Consider the following 18998-nt stretch of genomic DNA (forward strand, 5'->3'; position numbering starts at 1 on the left):
CAGGCCCCTTTGTGTAACTCTCAGGGTTGGGGGGGAGGTTTATCACCCCCGCCTGTATTCTTTTATCGGCCGGGAGCCGACACACATCCCTCACCCCCTTACCTGCTAAGAAGAGAGTTCCCTGCTCCTCCTTGGGTAAAACTGTGCTGTCCAGGGTCGAAGTGGGGGCTCAGGTTGTCCTCGCTCTCGCCAGAGCTCACCCTGCCATTTCGCCACAGACAGGCGCTTACAGGCCACCAAAAGGAATCCAGCCCATCGGCATCTAGGAGGTGGGTGGATGGAAATGCTGTATAACAGGCCTAGGGTTGATTATCCCTGGGCCCGGCACCTACCTTCCTGCGGATTCCGTCATCCTGGATGCGTGGTGTTCCTAGAAGTTTTTCAGTGGTCCTCCACCATGTGTGCGCGCTTCGGTACGCTGTCTTGGGGATGTGTCCTTCGTGCTGCAGTGCCATACACGTGTCTCGCGCTTCTGTGCCGGGTCCCCACACAAAAAAATGTGCAGGTCCCTGTCTCAAGGACAGACAGGAATCCTGCCAACTACGCCACTGTCGCAATAAAGGCACTATATAGGCTCCCGACCTGGCACAGAGAGACAGGGAGGAATATGTAAAAATAAAACAAATATTTATTTATCTTCAGCTGGGGGACACATCTTCCCCGTGCCCCTCAGCCACAGCACAGTCCCATAAGCACAACAGAAAACACAAAAGCCAACACAAGCGTTGTCCTCCTCCTCCCGACTCTGGCTCCCAGAGTTTTGGCTGCTAGCTCCTTTTATAGCCCACTCGGAAGTGCTGCAGTGCTGCAGGTGCTTGATAACCTGCATCTGGCTGCACTTCTGGGTGTGGCTGCATTGCCGCCCAGACGAGCTCAGGAAGCCATGCAGCTCCTCCTGGTGGTGGCCACTGAGCCCAACAAGAATGAGCTCCGATGTCCCATGGGGGGCTTCCACCAAGCGTTCTGGGGGAAGTAGTGTGTAGGCCATGACTGTTCCCCTGGACCAAGTGTCAAAGGGACTTCGGACCCCGACCATCCACCACAGTGTAAAATGTGAAATTGGTACTTAACTAGTTTGGTTAAGAAAGCAAATCTATAAAAGCTTTTGATGTGAGCCTACCAATAAACTGAACTAACATACTGAAATGCCAAAATTTAAGACATATTTACCATTAAATAAGAATCATCTCTGACTGATAATGAACTAGTAATTTTAATGTGGTGAACAAAATAAATACATAAATGAATAAAGAAATAAAATAAGAATGTATAAGAAGGATGGTCAACTGATCAACTATGACTCTACAAACTGCACATACCAATTCATTTGTTTATTTGTATGCAAGTTGTTAATTCCAATAAAAAAGTTATCCATCTCTCAGTACTTCAATGACCTCCTATACCAAGATATTCATGTTGCTCTTCATCTTGTTTGCAACTGAGTGACTATGACTCTTAAATTAAGTTTGCTTCCTGGGAAATGGTAGTGTATATATTTTAGGTTTTAACCTGCACATCTACCTCTTTATATACATTGCTAGCTTGTGACCACAAAGATCAAATGACAAGTGGTTCACAGATAGCAAAAAGTGTGCTTTGGCCTCTTATGCTCTGCTGGTGGTTTTACTATCATTAGCTACAACTGTGAGAGCATATGGCTGTGCAGTGGTGCCGTTTGATTGTAAGTCTGACAATACTGAGAGCCTGAGTCAAAAATGAGATGAAAATGGAAAAAAGTGTAACTCTTTTTATGTGTTTTGGAAGAAAAATCGTTTTTGTTTTTGATTATCAAGCATGGAGGCACCATAGAAATTCTTTTTCCTCTCTCTGAGTGGCTGTTGTTTGATTTGTAGTTTCTTTCATCTCCTGGCATTTCAGCCTTCCTCATTTTTTCACAGTGAATGTTTGTCTGATTTTTCCTCATCATTGCAATTTATAAAAATCTTACTTTGTAATCTGGAGACCTGACTAAGAATGTCATTCCTTTTGATTTTTTGTTTTGGTAATCATGTTTCTAAAATAATAATGAGAGTACAAGTGTTACATATCTCTGACAGTGGAAAAAAATCAATCAGTGAGCATCACAATGAATGTGTCTGAGTAACCTTCAAAAAAATAAAAATACCCAGATTTTAGGATTTATTTTAAAAATCTGCTTGTATTTAACACTTCCTCTAAGTTTTCAAATTATCTGACTGTCTGATTGGAAACAGCTTTTGCTTGACAGACACAAGAACAAGGAACTGCTTGAGATCTCAAACAATTGTCTTCCTTATTTCTATCAATAAAGCAATCCTTTCTTCCAATTTAGCAAGAAGAGTTTTGACGAGAATAAGCTGCAGTATAAATAGAAATATGAAGATATTTTTGCCTTTGAAATCTAAAACTTCATGCTAAAATCATCACACATCTTTTGGGGTCTCTCCATATTTTTTAATCTTGTCATTTCTAAAATGTCAATTCTATAATTTGATGCATATTCCTATAATACTACAGTTTATTTGCCTCCTTATCTAGAAATTAGCCTGTAAAAAAAAGCTATGTTTTTCCTGTTTGAAATTAACTTTGTGCAAACAGAAAGAACACTGACCTCTCTGAACTGAACACGATTTTGAACGAAACACAGTCCTGATCTACAATTAGTTTGGTGTGCTCTTTTTGACAGTTCTTTGTTAAGCAGTTTGTGATTGTCCTTACAGTATATTGTGAAAGATATCAAAGGAAAAAATGAATCAATTGGCTGATTCATAGATTATCATCATTAAGAAGAAGTCAATCAGCCAAACAAATCATGTGTGAAGACAAGCATATAACATCTTCTACAAATGCAGTGTGGGCTACAAATGTGACCCGAATGTCAAATGTGACCTATCATGCAAACTGTGGCTCTTTGGATAGCATAATCATAGCTACCAATAACATTCAGTTAGACTCCTTCTTGACAAACCCTGAAAGGAACGGCAGCCACGCCGTATTGTAAATCATTACAGTGATTGACATAAATTATAATAATAAGTCTCAAATCTTTCTCTAAATTTAATCTAGCTGAAATAATTAAAAACAACTGTAAAAAAAAGACCACAGGGTAACTGACTGCCTACACTATCTGTGCAATAAGTGAGTGAGAGACTGAGTGAGTGAATAACCATTTACATTTATTTACATTTACATTTATTTGCTTGGCAGACACTTTTTTCCAAATGAGACTCACAAAGGAGGTAAACATAATCCAATAACATCAGGTTAGGACCTGTTTGTTCAGTATGTGTAATAGGACAGATAGCAAAAGACAATTGCCTCAAGTGAGAGATGTAATAACTAATAAATTTACATACATAGATTAAGAATCGGTAAAGCAATTAAACTTAATGTAACAACAAAGTGACCAACAATATGAAAGGTCACAGAGTAATTTTTTTCCAATCAATTAGACAGATTTCCACAGAACAGATGGTTTTCAATTGTTTCTTATACACATTGAGGGAGTCAGCAGTTCGGATGAAGGTGGGCAGCTTGTTCCACCAACTAGGAACTACACAGGAAAAGAGTCTGGATTGAAATGTGATACCACGCAGAGGCGGCATCACCAGATGTTGTTCCCTGGCAGACCTGGTCATGAGATGGTAGCAGAAGGGGCATATAATGAACCAGTCCAGCACTGTATACCAGTCCACCTTGAGCCACACTCACACCCATTTGGTTTGCTTGGCCAATTTAACACAACCTCAAAAACACATCTGAGATGTGTGAGGAAACAGGAGTCTGCAATTAAAACCTTGTCAGTAACTCCAGTTGAAGTCCTCAGCAGCTTGGAGGCAGCAGTACTAAGCAACTGAACCATAAAAAAAAATTCACATACATTTTAAAACATTGAAAATAACTATATTAGAAAGAAGTATCAAATGGGGAGGGGCGATTGGTAAAGTGTAACAAATTCAAAGCAATTTTCTCCTTCAGACCAGAGTCACTTGTGGTCATTTCCTGAAAGCTAACAGACTGCAATTGTTGACTGACATCAAACCTTTTTGCACCAAATGTGTGTTCATTTCTTTTTGAAGACAAGTGCAAGATGCAGACTTCTAAACTTTGCCTCTTGCTTTGTAAGTATGGGTCTAAATTTTTAATGTTTAAATTGAAAGCATGTTTGAAAGATGTACAGTATATGTATATGAGTTATGAGCCTTTTGTAGTCAATAGTAAAGTGGATTTGATAAAAAAAGAAATTTATAATGGCAGAAAATATTTGCTCATATGTATGATGGGGGATATTAGAGAAAATATGCTGAAAAACATGGAGTAAAATTTTAGGGTTATACTTGCTCTCCATTAAATATTCCAAAAATGCAACACAAAGGTTTTACTACTGGTAGTGGTGTTCCAGAAAGCACCACCCATGTGATAAAAAATAATGTGAACGTCGACATGCAGGGAAAATTTATTGTGACGTATGCAATAATGCAGACAATCAGGACGACACATAGTTTAGGAAAATGGAATAATTCTGAAGTAAAAAACAATACAGAAACAGCATGAAGTGAAATAAATGTCAAATTGGCTCAGTGGTTATTGCTGCTATCCCAGAGCTCCAGGGGCCAAGTTTTTACATCTGGCCACTTTCTGATATGTGTGCAGTTAGGATGAAAAAATTATGCTAATATAATTAATGACCCTTCATTTTCCTCATTTTGATTTAATGTGTATATAAATACTATGATGGATTGTTGTCCCATTCTTGGTTTGTGACTACTTGGCACAGCGTAATGTCCACAAGACGTAATACAATTTTTCTTGTGCTCACTCTTACTTTTAGTGTATTCTTCTTTGGTTGTATCAGTGATCTTTGCTTTGTAGATTTAAATATTCACACCCCTCAGATATTCTTTGTAAATGTCAACTCTGAATTGAGCGATTCATCCACTGCATTTAAATCATTCATCAGCTGTGGACAGAAAAAAGGTCAGGTCAAGTTAAATTAGTGTTTATTACTTTATTACTTTGTATATAACTTTTAAATTAAATATTAATTGACAAACTAAACCATAAGCTCTAAAATGATGTATGCAATGATGGTTTACACTTTGTGTCTTTTTTAACTAAACCACTTTGCTTTATAGCAGCTTCATGTTTTAAATGATGTGTCAGACACCTGAGCTTTGAGGAGAATTTTCAGAAGAAATAAAATTAGTTTTCTGTTTTGTGTGTAACTGTGTCCTCTACACATTTATGTTATAAGGATATAATAAGGAATCAGAGATATCGTTTTCAATTCAGATCTTTCTCCAAGTTTCATGCTTTATTTTACTGATGAGAAGTTGGTGGTAAGTCCTGCTGCCACACATATTCAGTGTCCTCAGAATTTGTTTAACATAAAAGTACTGATTATTCATAATCCGTTGTGTTAAGCACTGCTATGTGTAACACACTTCAGCTATCAATCCATGGGCTGCATTTCCTGATTACAAAAAGACTTTTGTGGTAAGAAAATATTTGTTAACATTAATAAATAATGCTATCTTCTGGTCAAACCTAAAACGTGGAGGAAGCAATTGCTTCACAATTTGCTTAGGTATTTGCCAATGATGGTCGGCACAGTGGCGCAGTGGTAGCGCTGCTGCCTCGCAGTTAGGAGACCTGGGTTTGCTTCCCGGGTCCTCCCTGCATGGAGTTTGCATGTTCTCTCTGGGTGCTCTGGTTTCCTCTCACAGTCCAAATACATGCAGGTTAGGTGGATTGGCGATTCTAAATTGGTGTTTGTGTGTGTCCTGCGGTGGGTTGGCACTCTGCCCATGATTGGTTCCTGCCTTGTGTCCTGTGTTGGCTGGGTTTGGCTCCAGCAGACTCCTGTGACCCTGTGTTCTAATTCAGCGGGTTGGAAAATGGATGGATGGATGGATATTTACCAATGACTGTCCACAGATTTCTTCAGTGTTCTGCTTTTAGTGCATCTTTCTAAGATTTTTTTTTTTTGTTTAGGGCTGCCTGCAGTGATTGTCTCAGCCTCATCCCAAGATGCAGAAGATACAGGTGACAAAGTGATGTTTCCATTTTATAGACACAAACACACAGATAGACACAGACAGACATAATCCAATTGTCACACTCATCTCTCTTCTGCTACTCTCTGATTGTTTCTGTTAACCAGTGCGTGTTTGTTTTCTCCATACTTTTGCTATGAGGTTTTCAGTGCTGAGAACGCCATCATGTGTTCTGTCTTCAAGTACTGTTCTTATTTACTGTTCTACAACAGCAGTAGGTACATTGCTAAATGCACTTTTCTTTATCTTAATTGTGGTACAGATGTACATTTTATGTAATTTTGAAATACAGTAATTACACAATTGTTTTGTTTTTCAATGCCATTTATTGATTTTGCACTGCAGCCTAACAGAGTGTCGCATCCTGCTTTGCAACTCATGTTGTCATGACAGTCTCCACCTCCCTCTGCTCTTGAATTCAGCTTAGTAGGTTAGGAAAACATGTGGATGGATTTGTTAGTCATTTGTTGCAACTGATGCAAAACAACAATCAAAAACTCAAATATTTATTATTGTTTACATTTATTCTTCAGCACTAAAATGATGTGAATATAATTAATTTGTCTATGCTGTAATTAACATTATGTCAGGAATTTTAGGTGAAATTCTATTTTCGCTAATCTTGCGTTCAGTGTTGCATGGGCTTCTCACCCACCCCAATGCTTCTTATAATAGAAATTCACCTAAGTCACCCCACAGTTCTAACATGCAATATTTTATTCAAAACAAAATGCAAGACAAAGCATTAGAGAACTCTGAAATAAACAGAAAGAAGTATGACTTACTACACAGTTCAAAATTCCTACCATTATAAGTTGGTGAGAGATTATTTTTGGACTCATACAACAAAAATTGAGTTTAAATCCTTCATTGTACTAATTTGTTGCATGTATGCTATTTAAAATGACTTTATTTTCATATATTTTCCCCACCAGAGTAATATTCCACCCCAGCTTTAAAAGGTGACTGCTCTAGGAATCAAAAAATCCTACCTAAAATCCTTTTTTTACCATAGATAGAATGGAAAAGCCTGGCCAACACAATCTTATTTCAGGCTAAGTAGGTGTAGAGATTTTGTGGGTGAGAAAAACTTATGATTAACGTTAGCAATTTGAAACATTAATTTCAGGTTTTGCCTTTGATAATTCACGAAGACTCATCCTTAATCTTCCTAATATTTCCTTGCAGTGGTTGTTTCCGGGCTGTTAGACTTATGTTAATGTGATTGAAGAACATTTATTTTTAGAAACAAAGTTATATAATTTATTGATAAATGCAAGTATATAGAAATATAGTAACCACTTATATACCAATATAGAGGACAGGAGATGAGACAGACAAGAAAGATTAAAAAACACATAACACAGTAGAGGCTAATGGTCCTTAGTTTATTTAAAGGTTTTCTAGATTTTTATGTGTTAAAAGCTTTTCAGTTTAGTGATTCACATTTGAAACTGATCTTGTTTTATTGCACATTCTTGGGCGAATGAGGGCTGATCCATCACGTTGTGATTCAGGGATTTTTGTCTCTAAAGTATTCAATGCTTGCAAAAGCTAGATGTTTACATTACACAGTAAGTATCATCCATAAGAAAGGAGGTCTTTTTTTGCCATTTTTCTATTTAGAGTTTGAATTTATCTTGCTACAAATAAAGGCTTCTGATATCAAGCCTTTAAGGATGATTTAAGGCAGTGTATGGAGTTTCTTGTCATGGTGCCAGGTTTGAACAGACAACTCTTTTTCAAGTGAAGAGTTCTTTTTGTCTTTTGCCATTGGTCCTTTGTACCTGGTACGGTGTTGCCCTCCTCAACCTGCTGTTAGGCTTGTTGTTGTTTCCTCCAAGCCTCTCTCTTTTCCCAGAAAGAGTCGAGTTTGAGCTTTGGTACACCCATCCATGCAAGAGGAGCAGTACTCTCATGCTAAATACACATGCAAATTGGTCTCAGCTTCTAACGAGGATCATGCCTCAGTTCAAAAATGCCTGAGTATTATAACTGCCATGTATATTTTTCCAGTGGTCTTTCCCAACAAGTAATAAGTAATAAGACTTGCTCTGCATGTTTGTCTTTCACACAAATGCTGAACAAATTTCCGAAAAGAGTAATTCAATAAAACTGACACGTATTAAAATAAGGAAATCCCAACACAAAAACTTTGGTTTGCAGGCATTTAGCGTGGTACACAGTTATTTTGTTGTCTCACAGATTGATGCAACTCAGCTCACGGCAACAGTATTCCGTAAGGTTATGTCAATGATTCAAAGGTGATTCATTCCAAGTTCATTTAAAATTGCAACAAATCATGATGCTGTGTTAGCATGAAACAATAAAATTAGATCTACCTCATCATAAAATGGATTTGAATAAATGTCTACCAATAGGAAAGTAGAAGTTACTAATTACTTTTATTCACTCAAACACAGCATTCTCAGTTGTTCTTTTTCCACCATCTTCTAAACAAAAGAAGCAACACGGCAGGTGTTATTTCATCGTGGCTTGGCTATAGCACATATTTTTCCATTTCTTATTATGCTTTCAAATACATACTGATGTAGGGAGTGCATGGAGGAGCACAAAGGCAATGGCTTTTTAAAAAATGTAAGGCACTGCTTTGAAATACAGTGTAATTTTTTTTTTTACGATTTATTATCTTGTGGACACAGTACAATTATACTCCTATTTGGCCTCAAGCTGTGCTTAAAGTGGAACTAAATTACTGGCAGTACTCTGCTTAGTCAGCATCTTGTTCCTCCTCCAGTTCATCATTACTTTAACACAACGGGTCAGGGGGCTTCCACTTGGAGGTTAAAGTGTGTGTATGTTAGTTTAAGATATCGAAGGGAGGGGAATCCTCTTTAAGCTCCAAACACCATTAATACCGGCAGACTTCCAGCGCTGCCCACCATGGTGCCACTTTCATTGTCCAGCACCTGAATCTCACTGCATAGGTTATGTAAAATATAACACCACAAGGATAGTATCCATCTGCCACATGACCCACCCCAGGATTAGCAGGTTAATTAAAAATGGTAAATGAAAAATATTTTAATGTTGCTGACAGCTTGCAGTAGCCTGGGAATTGGTCACCCAGAGTATGAGCTGACATTCCATCTTGCAAATGAGTGACTTCAAGGAACCCTTTAAAAGCAGCAAACCTGCCAAAGTCACAAAAGAATTCCGACTTCTGTTGCCATGAGAAATCATGTTGATGAAAGTGAGCTACCTGAAAGAGCTATGTAAAGCATGAAAACCCACGGGCATTTGGAGTCTGCGAACACCAAAGTAATGTGGTGCTTCAAATATACCTTCACCATTCAAACTTTGTGCATGACACACTGATCAGGCTGTCTTCCCTTAGCTACAGCCCGCTCTTACTACCAATATGAGTGTCTAACAGCTTTCTTTTGAGGTGAGTGAAATAAGAGAAAAAAAGTGACAGCTGCTGTTTGGCACTTTGAGGAATTTCTGCAAATGTATGGAGCCAGTTGATGATGTTTATTTACATGAATGATGTGTCCAGCCAACTAGCAAATAACAATATCATTGACCATCAGCTGAGCCCTAGGTACTACAATTTCAAAATAACCTAATTCCACATCTTATGAAAATGCCATGAAATAAGGACAGCTATGAAGGGGATGATATACCACTTGATATACCTGTGGATGCATGGAGTTGTTTAGGAGAGATGGCAGTGGAGTTTTTAACCAGATTGTTTAATGGAATCTTGGAAAGTGAGAGGATGCCTGAGGAGTGGTGAAGAAGTCTACTGGTGCCAATATTTAATAATAAGGGGGATGTGAAGGACTGTAGTAACTACAGGGGGATAAAATTGATGAGCCACAGCATGAAGTTATGGGAAAGAGTAGTGGAAGCTAGGTTAAGAAGTGAGGTGATGATTAGTGAGCAGCAGTTTGGTTTCATGCTAAGAAAGAGCACTACAGACATGATGTTTGCTCTTAGGATGTTGATGGAGAAGTAGAGAGAAGGCCAGAAGCAGTTGCATTGCGTCTTTGTGGAACGGGAGAAAGCATATGACAGGGTGCCTCGAGAGGAGTTGTGGTATTGTATGAGGAAGTAGGGAGTGGCAGAGAAGTAGGTAAGAGGATATGTATGAGAGAAGTGTGACAGTGGTGAGAATTACAGTAGGAGTGATGGATGCATTTAAGGTGGAGGTGGGTTTACATTAGGGATCGGCTCTGAGCCCTTTTTTTATTTGTAATAGTGATGGACAGGTTGACAGATGAGATTAGACAGGAGTCCCCGTGGACTATGATTTTTGCTGATGAGATTGTGATCTTTAGCGATAGTAGGGAGCAGGTTGAGGAGACTCTGCAGAGGTGGAGATATGCTCTGGAGAGGAGAGGAATGAAGGTCAGTGGGAACAAGACAGAATACATGTGTGTAAATAAGAGGGAGTTCAGTGGAATGGTGAGGATGCAGGGAGTAGAGTTAGTGAAGGTGGATGGGTTTATATACTTGGGATCAACAGTACAGAGTAAAGGAGATTGTGGAAGAGAGGTGAAAAGAGAGTACAGGCAGGGTGAAATAGATGGAGAATCATGTCAGGAGTGATTTGCGACAGACGGATATCAGCAAGAGTAAAAGGGAAGGTCTACAGGACGGTAGTGAGACCAGCTGTGTTATATGGGTTGGAGACGGTGGCACTGACCAGAAAGCAGGATACAGAGCTGGAGGTAGCAGAGTTAAAGATGGTAAGATTTGCATTGGGTGTGACAAAGATGTACAGGATTAGAAATGAGGACATTAGAGGGTCAGTTCAAGTTGGACGGTTGGGAGACAAAGTCAGAGTGGCGAGATTGCATTGATTTGGACATGTGCAGAGGAGAGATGCTGGGTATATTGGGAGAAGGATGCTAAGGATAGAGCTGCTAGGCAAGAGGAGAAGAGAAAGGCCTAAGAGAAGGTTTATGGATGTGGTGAGAGAGGACATGCAGGTGTTGGGTGTAACACAGCAAGATGCAGAGGACAGAAATATTTGGAAGAAGATTATCAGCTGTGGCAACCCCTAACAGGAACAGCTGAAAGAAAAAGAAGAAGTGGAAATGTGATCATAAACAAAGGAATAGTTCTGGAGAGTTTATAGATATTTATAAGTTTTAATATTTCAGCCTTATTATTTTTTTGTAAATACTTTTGTTTGCATATTTAGGATATATGCACAAATGACAAATTACTTTTTTCTTTTCATGATCTTTATTCTACTTATTCTGCTATTAATGCCCTTAATTATTTGATTGTCTGTTTTATATTGTACCCTTTTTCACAGCTTTTGGTTACATTAAGGGCTGGGTGTCTGATTAAAGAAAAAGATGAGATTGGAAATGCAATATACAAGGTCAAAACAGGGTGGGGGTTTTTAGAGGCCCCCCTCAAATAATTTTGATTAGGAGTCCATAATGGCTTGGACCACCATTGGCTTAAGGATTACAGTCCAGGAGGGGCTGAACCACTGTAGGTTTAGTCCTAATCTGATACAATTAAAGACTGTGTACTGGTGGCAGTGCTTAATGACTCAGTTGGGCTGTTATACTTACAATCAGAGGGACTGTGGTATGCCAAAAATGATTTCTGTTTGTGGATTCTAATGTTCTTCACTTTTGTGTGTCTTTAGTTCCTGTCTTTGGTCTGGTTTGGATTGATTTAAGGATGCAGTCCAATAAATATGCAAGGTGTGGTGTTTATCAGACAACAACAGAACAGGAACTTGCTAAAGGCAGTTGTGCAGGGTCCCAAGTGTAAAAAGAGCCCACAAGGAGAAATTAAAAGAGAATCTCAAGCAGTTTTTTTTAACCCAAGATCACCAAACAAAACTATGTCCATTTTTAGGATAACATTTCAAGGGTAAACTTTCCATGACATAAAGTTTAATTTTTATAATTGTTATATTTAGCCATTTCTGTTTCATGGCTCCTGTTTGTCTCATCCTGGTTAGGCTCCTGAGTCGTGATTAGTGTTCCTGGGAAAGGGTGTGACAGTCTCTGTGACCCTAAAAGTGGATTAGGTGGATTTAGTAAATTGATACAGAAAGAAAGAATTGAGCGTGAATGTGTGAAAAAATGTGGGCATGATGGACTGGCACCTCATTCAGGGTTGGTTTCTTCCTTGTGCTGTGTGCTACAGGAGTAAATCTGTGACCCCCATGACCCTGTACCAGTTACACTTGGTTTAATAATAAGATAGATGAAGGGAAGAATGAATGAGTGTAGTTGTGTCTAGTGGTAGACTTAAGTCAAATACAAAGTTGCATCTGATTTGCCCTTTGCTATTGTAGTGTAGTCTGGACACGAATAAACCTTTACTGAGTTCAGCTTATTGGAAAATGAATAAACCAATGAAAGTACAGATTAGGAATATTAATTAAAAAATGTAAAGAATGCAGCAGATGTTCAATGACATAAAGGAAGCAGCATTGTTTGATGTCAGATATAAACTGATAAATATGTGCTGGGCTACAATTTAGAGTCTAAAATTAAAACCATCAGTATTTATATTTTGAAGAATAACCCCTTTCTTTTTTATTTGTTTCTTTATTGCTTGAACTTTGCTTTTTGCACATTCGCTCTACATCACTCAGAATTGAGCTCTTTCAACAACAATATATAAAGCAAGTTTATTTACGATCATCTTCATGGCAACATGCACTTCCTAATAGACCATCATTTGATTTACTTTATGTAGTGAGCAAGAACACATTTATTTATTTATTTTCCCCAAACTACAGCTGCAGTGAATCAAATACTTTGCAAACACATAAAGTACAAGAAAGAAAAATCAGCCATGGAAGGGTAGCCAGTCCATCACAGAAAGACACTGAGTGACAGATGAAGGAAGACCACGCAAACACAAGGGAAACATGGAAACTTCACACACAGAATGCACGTCAGCTGCGAACTGAACAGGAGGCCAAATGCAGCGGTTCTCCTAATCAAGCTTATCAGTTTAAATCATGATATTTGAAAATAAAATTAACATCATTTTACTTCTTAAAAGGACCCTAAGGGGTTTTCGCACAGTTGAATAGCAGGTGGGGGGATTACTTACGGGGATTTCCATGCATATCAGAAAGAACTGCAGGAGGATGGGGGATTGGGCTCTAAAAGATTAGGGCTCAGGGGCTGGATGTTTCAGATCATAGAATGAGGTAGGGGTTTTCTCAAAGATTAGGGGCTGTAATCCTGAGCTTAAAGGCTAAAACCTCAGAAGCACCACTAAGAAAATGACACCACTGGTTGAAAGGCCAAATGTTCAGTTCTGATTCTCATAAGCGTTGTGACTGAAAAACACTATTTCAGACAGACTACAACTACCCAATGCTCAATAACAGTCATCCTTTTATCATAATTTAAAGAAACTCTCTAATGAGCCCAAGGTCTTCTGTTTGTGGGCCATATATTGATACCCAAGAGATATCCTAACTATTGGCCTAAACTACTTTACCTTTCTCATCTTGATTAAAAAATGCAGCAATTCTACTCCAAAATCCTAAAGTTATCACCCGTATAATTGCAATGGAGCCAAAGAACACCACAGCCTTATTTTGGATGACTTTACACACAATGATATTCTTTTAATCACTACCCAGAATCTGTGGCTGTGAATGGAAAACCAGACTAACCAACGAATCAATACAGACAGATATAGACAGACAGATACGGAAACAGACAGACAGAGGCTTAGATAGTGATATTATGGCTACTGTAGCAGTCAGTTGGTTAGTTTCATGATCACTCCATTGTTAAGGCATGCAAATCATACAACATCAACAATATTTATTTATATAGCACATTTTCACACAAAAGGTGTATCTCAAAGTGCTTGCAAGATGAAGAAAGAAAGGTTTATATAAAATACAAAAATAAGATTAGGCAATACTAAGTAACAAAGAATAAAGTATGTTCAGATGGCCAAGAGAATGGAAAAAACAAAAACAAACTACAGACAGACAGGGGAAAAAAAACAAAATTTGCAGGGGTTCCAAGGCCAAGAGACCACCCAGCCCCCACTGGCCATTCTACCTAACATAAACAATCTAAATCAGTCCTCATGGTTTTCAGGCTTCACATGAAAGAATTTGATGAAGATGGTCATGTGGACATCTCGTCTTCAATCCATCGATGTAGGGGCTGCATGGTGCCTTGATCAGGTGGTGGTGGCGCATATCGCCACCACAGAAAATCTGGAAAAAGAACATCAGAGAATAGTAGGGATTAGTACAGATTGCAAAACCTTGATGAAAATGATAATTCGATGCATATATAGTTTAACAGGGATATACTAAAATGTAACTATGAAAAAGACATGTTAATATAATGGATTTTTAGCATTTTTTTAAAATGCTCCTCCGTTATAGCCTGATGAATTTCTGTTGGTAAACTATTCCAGAGTTTAGGTACATAACAGCAGAAAGTCACCTCACCACTTCATCTACATTTAGCTCTGGACTTAAGCAGACACTCATTCGATGATCTAAGGTTACGATTTGAAGAATAAGGTGACAGGCATTTCAAAATATGGGACAGAGCGAGATTATTTTAGGCTTTGTAAACCATCAGCAGTATTTTAGTCAATTTTGAATGTCACGGGTAACCAATGTAATGACATCAAAACTGGAGAGATGTGCTCAGAGATCATAGGTGATCCCCAAATTTACAAAGTATATGCTGACTCTCATATCCCCATAAATATCTGTGCAAGTACAAACATCCAGCCTACTATTTTACATGTTCTACAGACAGGGCAGAACTTGCATCTTTTTCAACAGCTATTAAAAGTAGTCTCCATTCCATTACACCAGCACAGACCTTCCAGAATTTTATCCCTTGGTTATTGAGCAATACTGAAGGCACCCAAAGCATTTCAGCACAGTAAGGTGGCAATACTGTGTTGTCCTCCACTGTGCCACGATAGAGCAAAACTTCAGATTTTATCAAGTTAAGATTGAAATTGCAATTTAAACCCACTGACTTGACTGACTCGGAGATACTGCTGTGTTTACTCTGTGAAACATCCAGTAGCAGGGCATGCTGTTACTGGCTACATATAAAACAAGTATTGACTGATTAAACACACATACATGGGTTCAAACTTCATCAATGTTAGTTTCTCAGTTTAAATGTTGTATCTTTCTCCACATGAGTTTTGTACAGGGATCACATTTTTTGTCTGACATTCCATAGACAGAACTGTAAGTGAATGGTGAGTGTTAATTGGCTTTGTGTAAATTTACCCTGGCATTAAGTTTCATCTTGTCCAGGCTTTGTTCCACCTATTGCTCTCAGGCCGGGTTCTATCATCTCAGCACTGCTTTGGATTACAGTATGTTTCATAAGTGTAGGGATGAAATGATTTTCACATTTATTTGCTCAGGGATGATTATGGAAGAGCTGCACTAATTTTGAAAACTGCTACTAGAAAGAAGTGACTAACATGGTGGCACTTTGGTTTCCTTTGCTGCCTCAAACATCTAGCACCCTAAATTAAAATTATGCACTCAGTCACTGTTTATATGAATGTTACACATTCTCGCTGTGCTTATGCTGTTTTTCTCTCACATCTCCAAAGACATACAGGTTAGGTTAATTGGAGGCTCCAAATCAAGCTCATGTGTGTATGTGTGAGTGAGAGCGGGTTTTGCAAATGAACTAGTTGCAGTGTCTGATCACTGTTGCAATGATAGACTATGGTTTTCTGTGACTCTGAACAGGATAAAGTACATTTCAAAATGTTTCATTTTTTAATATTAATGAAGAGCAATTTGACCAATATCTAAATCTGAATTCTACTTTTACATTCAGATTAAACATTTCGCACATAAACATTTGTATTTCCATACATTGCATTATCTATTATTAACTTTCAAACACTTTGCCCATTCTGTCTTACTCCACTCTATTGTCCTCTGGCTGATACTTTTTCATTCAGACGCCTGGCACCAATTTGGGAATATTTAATTCTTCCTCGAGTCATTCTTTATGTAATGTTTACTTAAGCTGAAAAAAGCAGAAAATTTAGAAATGCTTAAGGCAATCCTCAAAGACTTTTTGATGGTGGTCTGCTATTTGTGCTGTAGGAGGCATACAGGATGGACAAACACCCCAGCCAGGAGTTCAGAAGATCCCTTACCTGGAGGGGATGCCCTGTGGGAATATAAAAGGCATCCTGGCTAACAGATGGAAGGAGGTCACACCTGGACTAGGCAGCTCTAATGGGTCGCCGAACATTCTAGCCATTCATTAGTACAAAATTACAAAATTCACAGCCTTTCTGGAGCTCAAGCATGCAATGAGAATGTGTCAACAAGCTGTGATGGACAAAGTGACCGCAGGCTGTGTAATAATACCTGCTTCAAGAAAAAGCCAAAGGGAAAACCTTATACTAATGAGTGTTGGTGTTCAGTCAGGTATAAATTATCAAATTTTGAATCAAGTTTGGTTTATGTCTTATTATTCAGGTGCTATATATTTTTATCCATTGCCTCACAGGGTCAGAGCCAGTCTTGGCAACATCAGACACAAGGCCATTATAGGGTACACTCACAGATGAACTCAACATGCATGTCTTTGGAATGTGAAGGGTAAATGGTGTGAAGGACAGCCGGGTCCCATGACCGGCAGGGACGCCCCTGCTACTTATGTTCCGGGTGAGCCACCATGGGCGGTCCAATACCTCCCCGGGATGCTTGGTGGCAGCCTCCCGGGCCGATGGTGATTCACCAACCGCCCGCAGGGCTCCATGGGAGATGGAGTCCTCCACAGCTTGGTTGGGGCCCGGGGTGGCCGCTAGGGGGGGCTGTCTGCTTCCCACAGCCCGGCTGGACGAGTCTTCAGCCCCACCCGGAAGTGCAATTAGGACCAGGTAGTTAATCACCTGGACCACATCCGGGTGGGCTATAAAAGGGCCGAGCCACCACTACTCGACGAGCCAGAGTTGGGAGGAAGAAGACGAAGCTTGTCTGGGAAGAGTGGTGGAGCGAGGTGGAGAATTGTTTGTGTTTGGTGCCTTTGGGACTATGTTTGGACTGTGTGGCACGGGGAAGACGTGTCCCACAGCTGAAGAAAAATAAAAGTCTTTTGTACTTTTTATACGTGCCTCTGTGTCTTTCTGTGTCGGGTCAGGCGCCTATATAGCGCCTTTGTTACAATGGGAATGCATGGAGAAAAATCCAAAGGTACAGGGAGATCATGCAAATTCAGAAAATGATAAGCTCAGGATTTGGACCTAGTACCTTGAAGCTATTAAGCAATGGTACTGGTTATTTATTTTTCATCATTTCTCCTTCATTAATCACAGTACATTAGCAAACAAAAAAATACTTTAATAGTGTACATTTATATAAAACTCCACCTCATCAGGTATCGTATTGCACCACTTTTGTTACTAGTAGCGCACTACTCACACCATGTCACTTTAAAATAACCACGTGAGTTGGCTGCATGTCTTTATTCACATTGCACTGTGTCCTCTGCCCTGTTATAACAATAACTCCTTATGAAAGGAACAATAGTCTGAAGCTTAAACAGGTCTGTAGGCCGGTAATGCCAATTGCTACTCCATTGTGCCACTAAAAAAATAAATCCATTTTTAGCTGGCCATAATTAAAATGCCATTTTAATTTCACTAAGCAGATGTAATTTCACTTCTGAATTTTCTCTATCAATTGTATTGTAATGGTATGTGTCTATAACGATGGCTTAAAATGGAGACTGAAGATGGTTATGAAAGAATGAATGTGGCTGTTAGAGGCTTTTGAATAGCACCATGCATCATTGACATTCATTTATTTAAAGAATTATGTCCTTTAAAATTTAACAAATTTTAATAAATTTTACCAGATGCTTACTCTTATAGGTGTTATCAGAAAGATGATTTAATGTAGTATGATTATGAAAGAAGTCACAGGTTCAAGCACTATAGTCATGTTAACCAACATAGACAGAACAGGCCAGTATAATATTCAATGTGTGCTGATTTTATTTTTTAACCTTCATAAATTAAATCAAACAAATTAGATTAGAAAAAGCAAAAATAAACCATTAGGGAATCAAGAAATCCTAAATAAATGATTGGGATCTTAACTAACGGTGTCAGCTCTTCTGTTACCCAGCTAAATCCACAGGAAACGCTTCAGTGTGGTTTCTCTATTTTTGACTGGTCACTACTAAAACACTTTAGAATTCTTTGTGCTCCAGAATATTTTGCTGTGTCTTTCAGTTTTTGTATTTTCATTTATCATTTTACTATTTTGACTTTATGAGAAATTCACACTGAATTATTACGAATTTCCAGTTAATGTACTTTTAGCTGTACACATTTTATTATATCCTCATTACAAAACTAAACCTGTGACCTACAGATAATGAAAACACCCCTGAAGGTGAGAAAAAATATGGATGAAACATGCAGTCAGATTTTACATTTACATTTATTTTCTAAAAAGATGTGGACACTGAAAGACAAATGTGTTGTTAGACCAAATTACCTTTTACATTTTTTACAGTTAAACTACAAAGAGTATTTCACACATTTGGAAGAAAGTGAGAAGCACAGAATATATTTTCTGTATTATACGTCACACCACTGTGAACACTGCAAATCTTCATGCTGTTTGTCCATATCCCATTTACTAATCCCTCTTAAAATCAGTTTGAGTCCTAAGCAGCAGTCGGTATGAAGCAACCCTGTAGTGTTTACTGCAGTACATTGTTACTCACACACTTACAGTACACCCACTCATATCATGCCAGTTCAAATCCATAAATCAACATTTTGGTCCTTTTTTGGAATGATCCAGTCCCAACAGAGTTTTTCAAAGTCTGATGTACTTATTGATACTGTATTTGACATACGTAACTCTTCATTAGATACTGGGGTATCTCCAGATTCTCTAAAGACTGGAAAATTGAAATCCAGTTCAAGAATAATAATCTTGACTCCTCCATT

The 18998-nt window shown here is 38.6% G+C and overlaps 1 protein-coding gene across 1 annotated transcript in view; it reads left to right on the forward strand.

Moving 5' to 3' along the window:
• Positions 1-18998, forward strand: part of LOC120519065 — a 125056-nt gene that overhangs the window by 57532 nt on the left and 48526 nt on the right. Inside the window, exons 10-11 of the mRNA XM_039742152.1 lie at positions 4014-4100; positions 5974-6024. Coding sequence (XP_039598086.1) covers positions 4014-4100; positions 5974-6024 — 138 coding nt within the window. The remainder of the gene's footprint in view (positions 1-4013; positions 4101-5973; positions 6025-18998) is intronic.

Source organism: Polypterus senegalus, chromosome 18, assembly GCF_016835505.1.
Source record: "Polypterus senegalus isolate Bchr_013 chromosome 18, ASM1683550v1, whole genome shotgun sequence".
Classification (NCBI taxonomy): Eukaryota; Metazoa; Chordata; class Cladistia; order Polypteriformes; family Polypteridae; genus Polypterus; species Polypterus senegalus.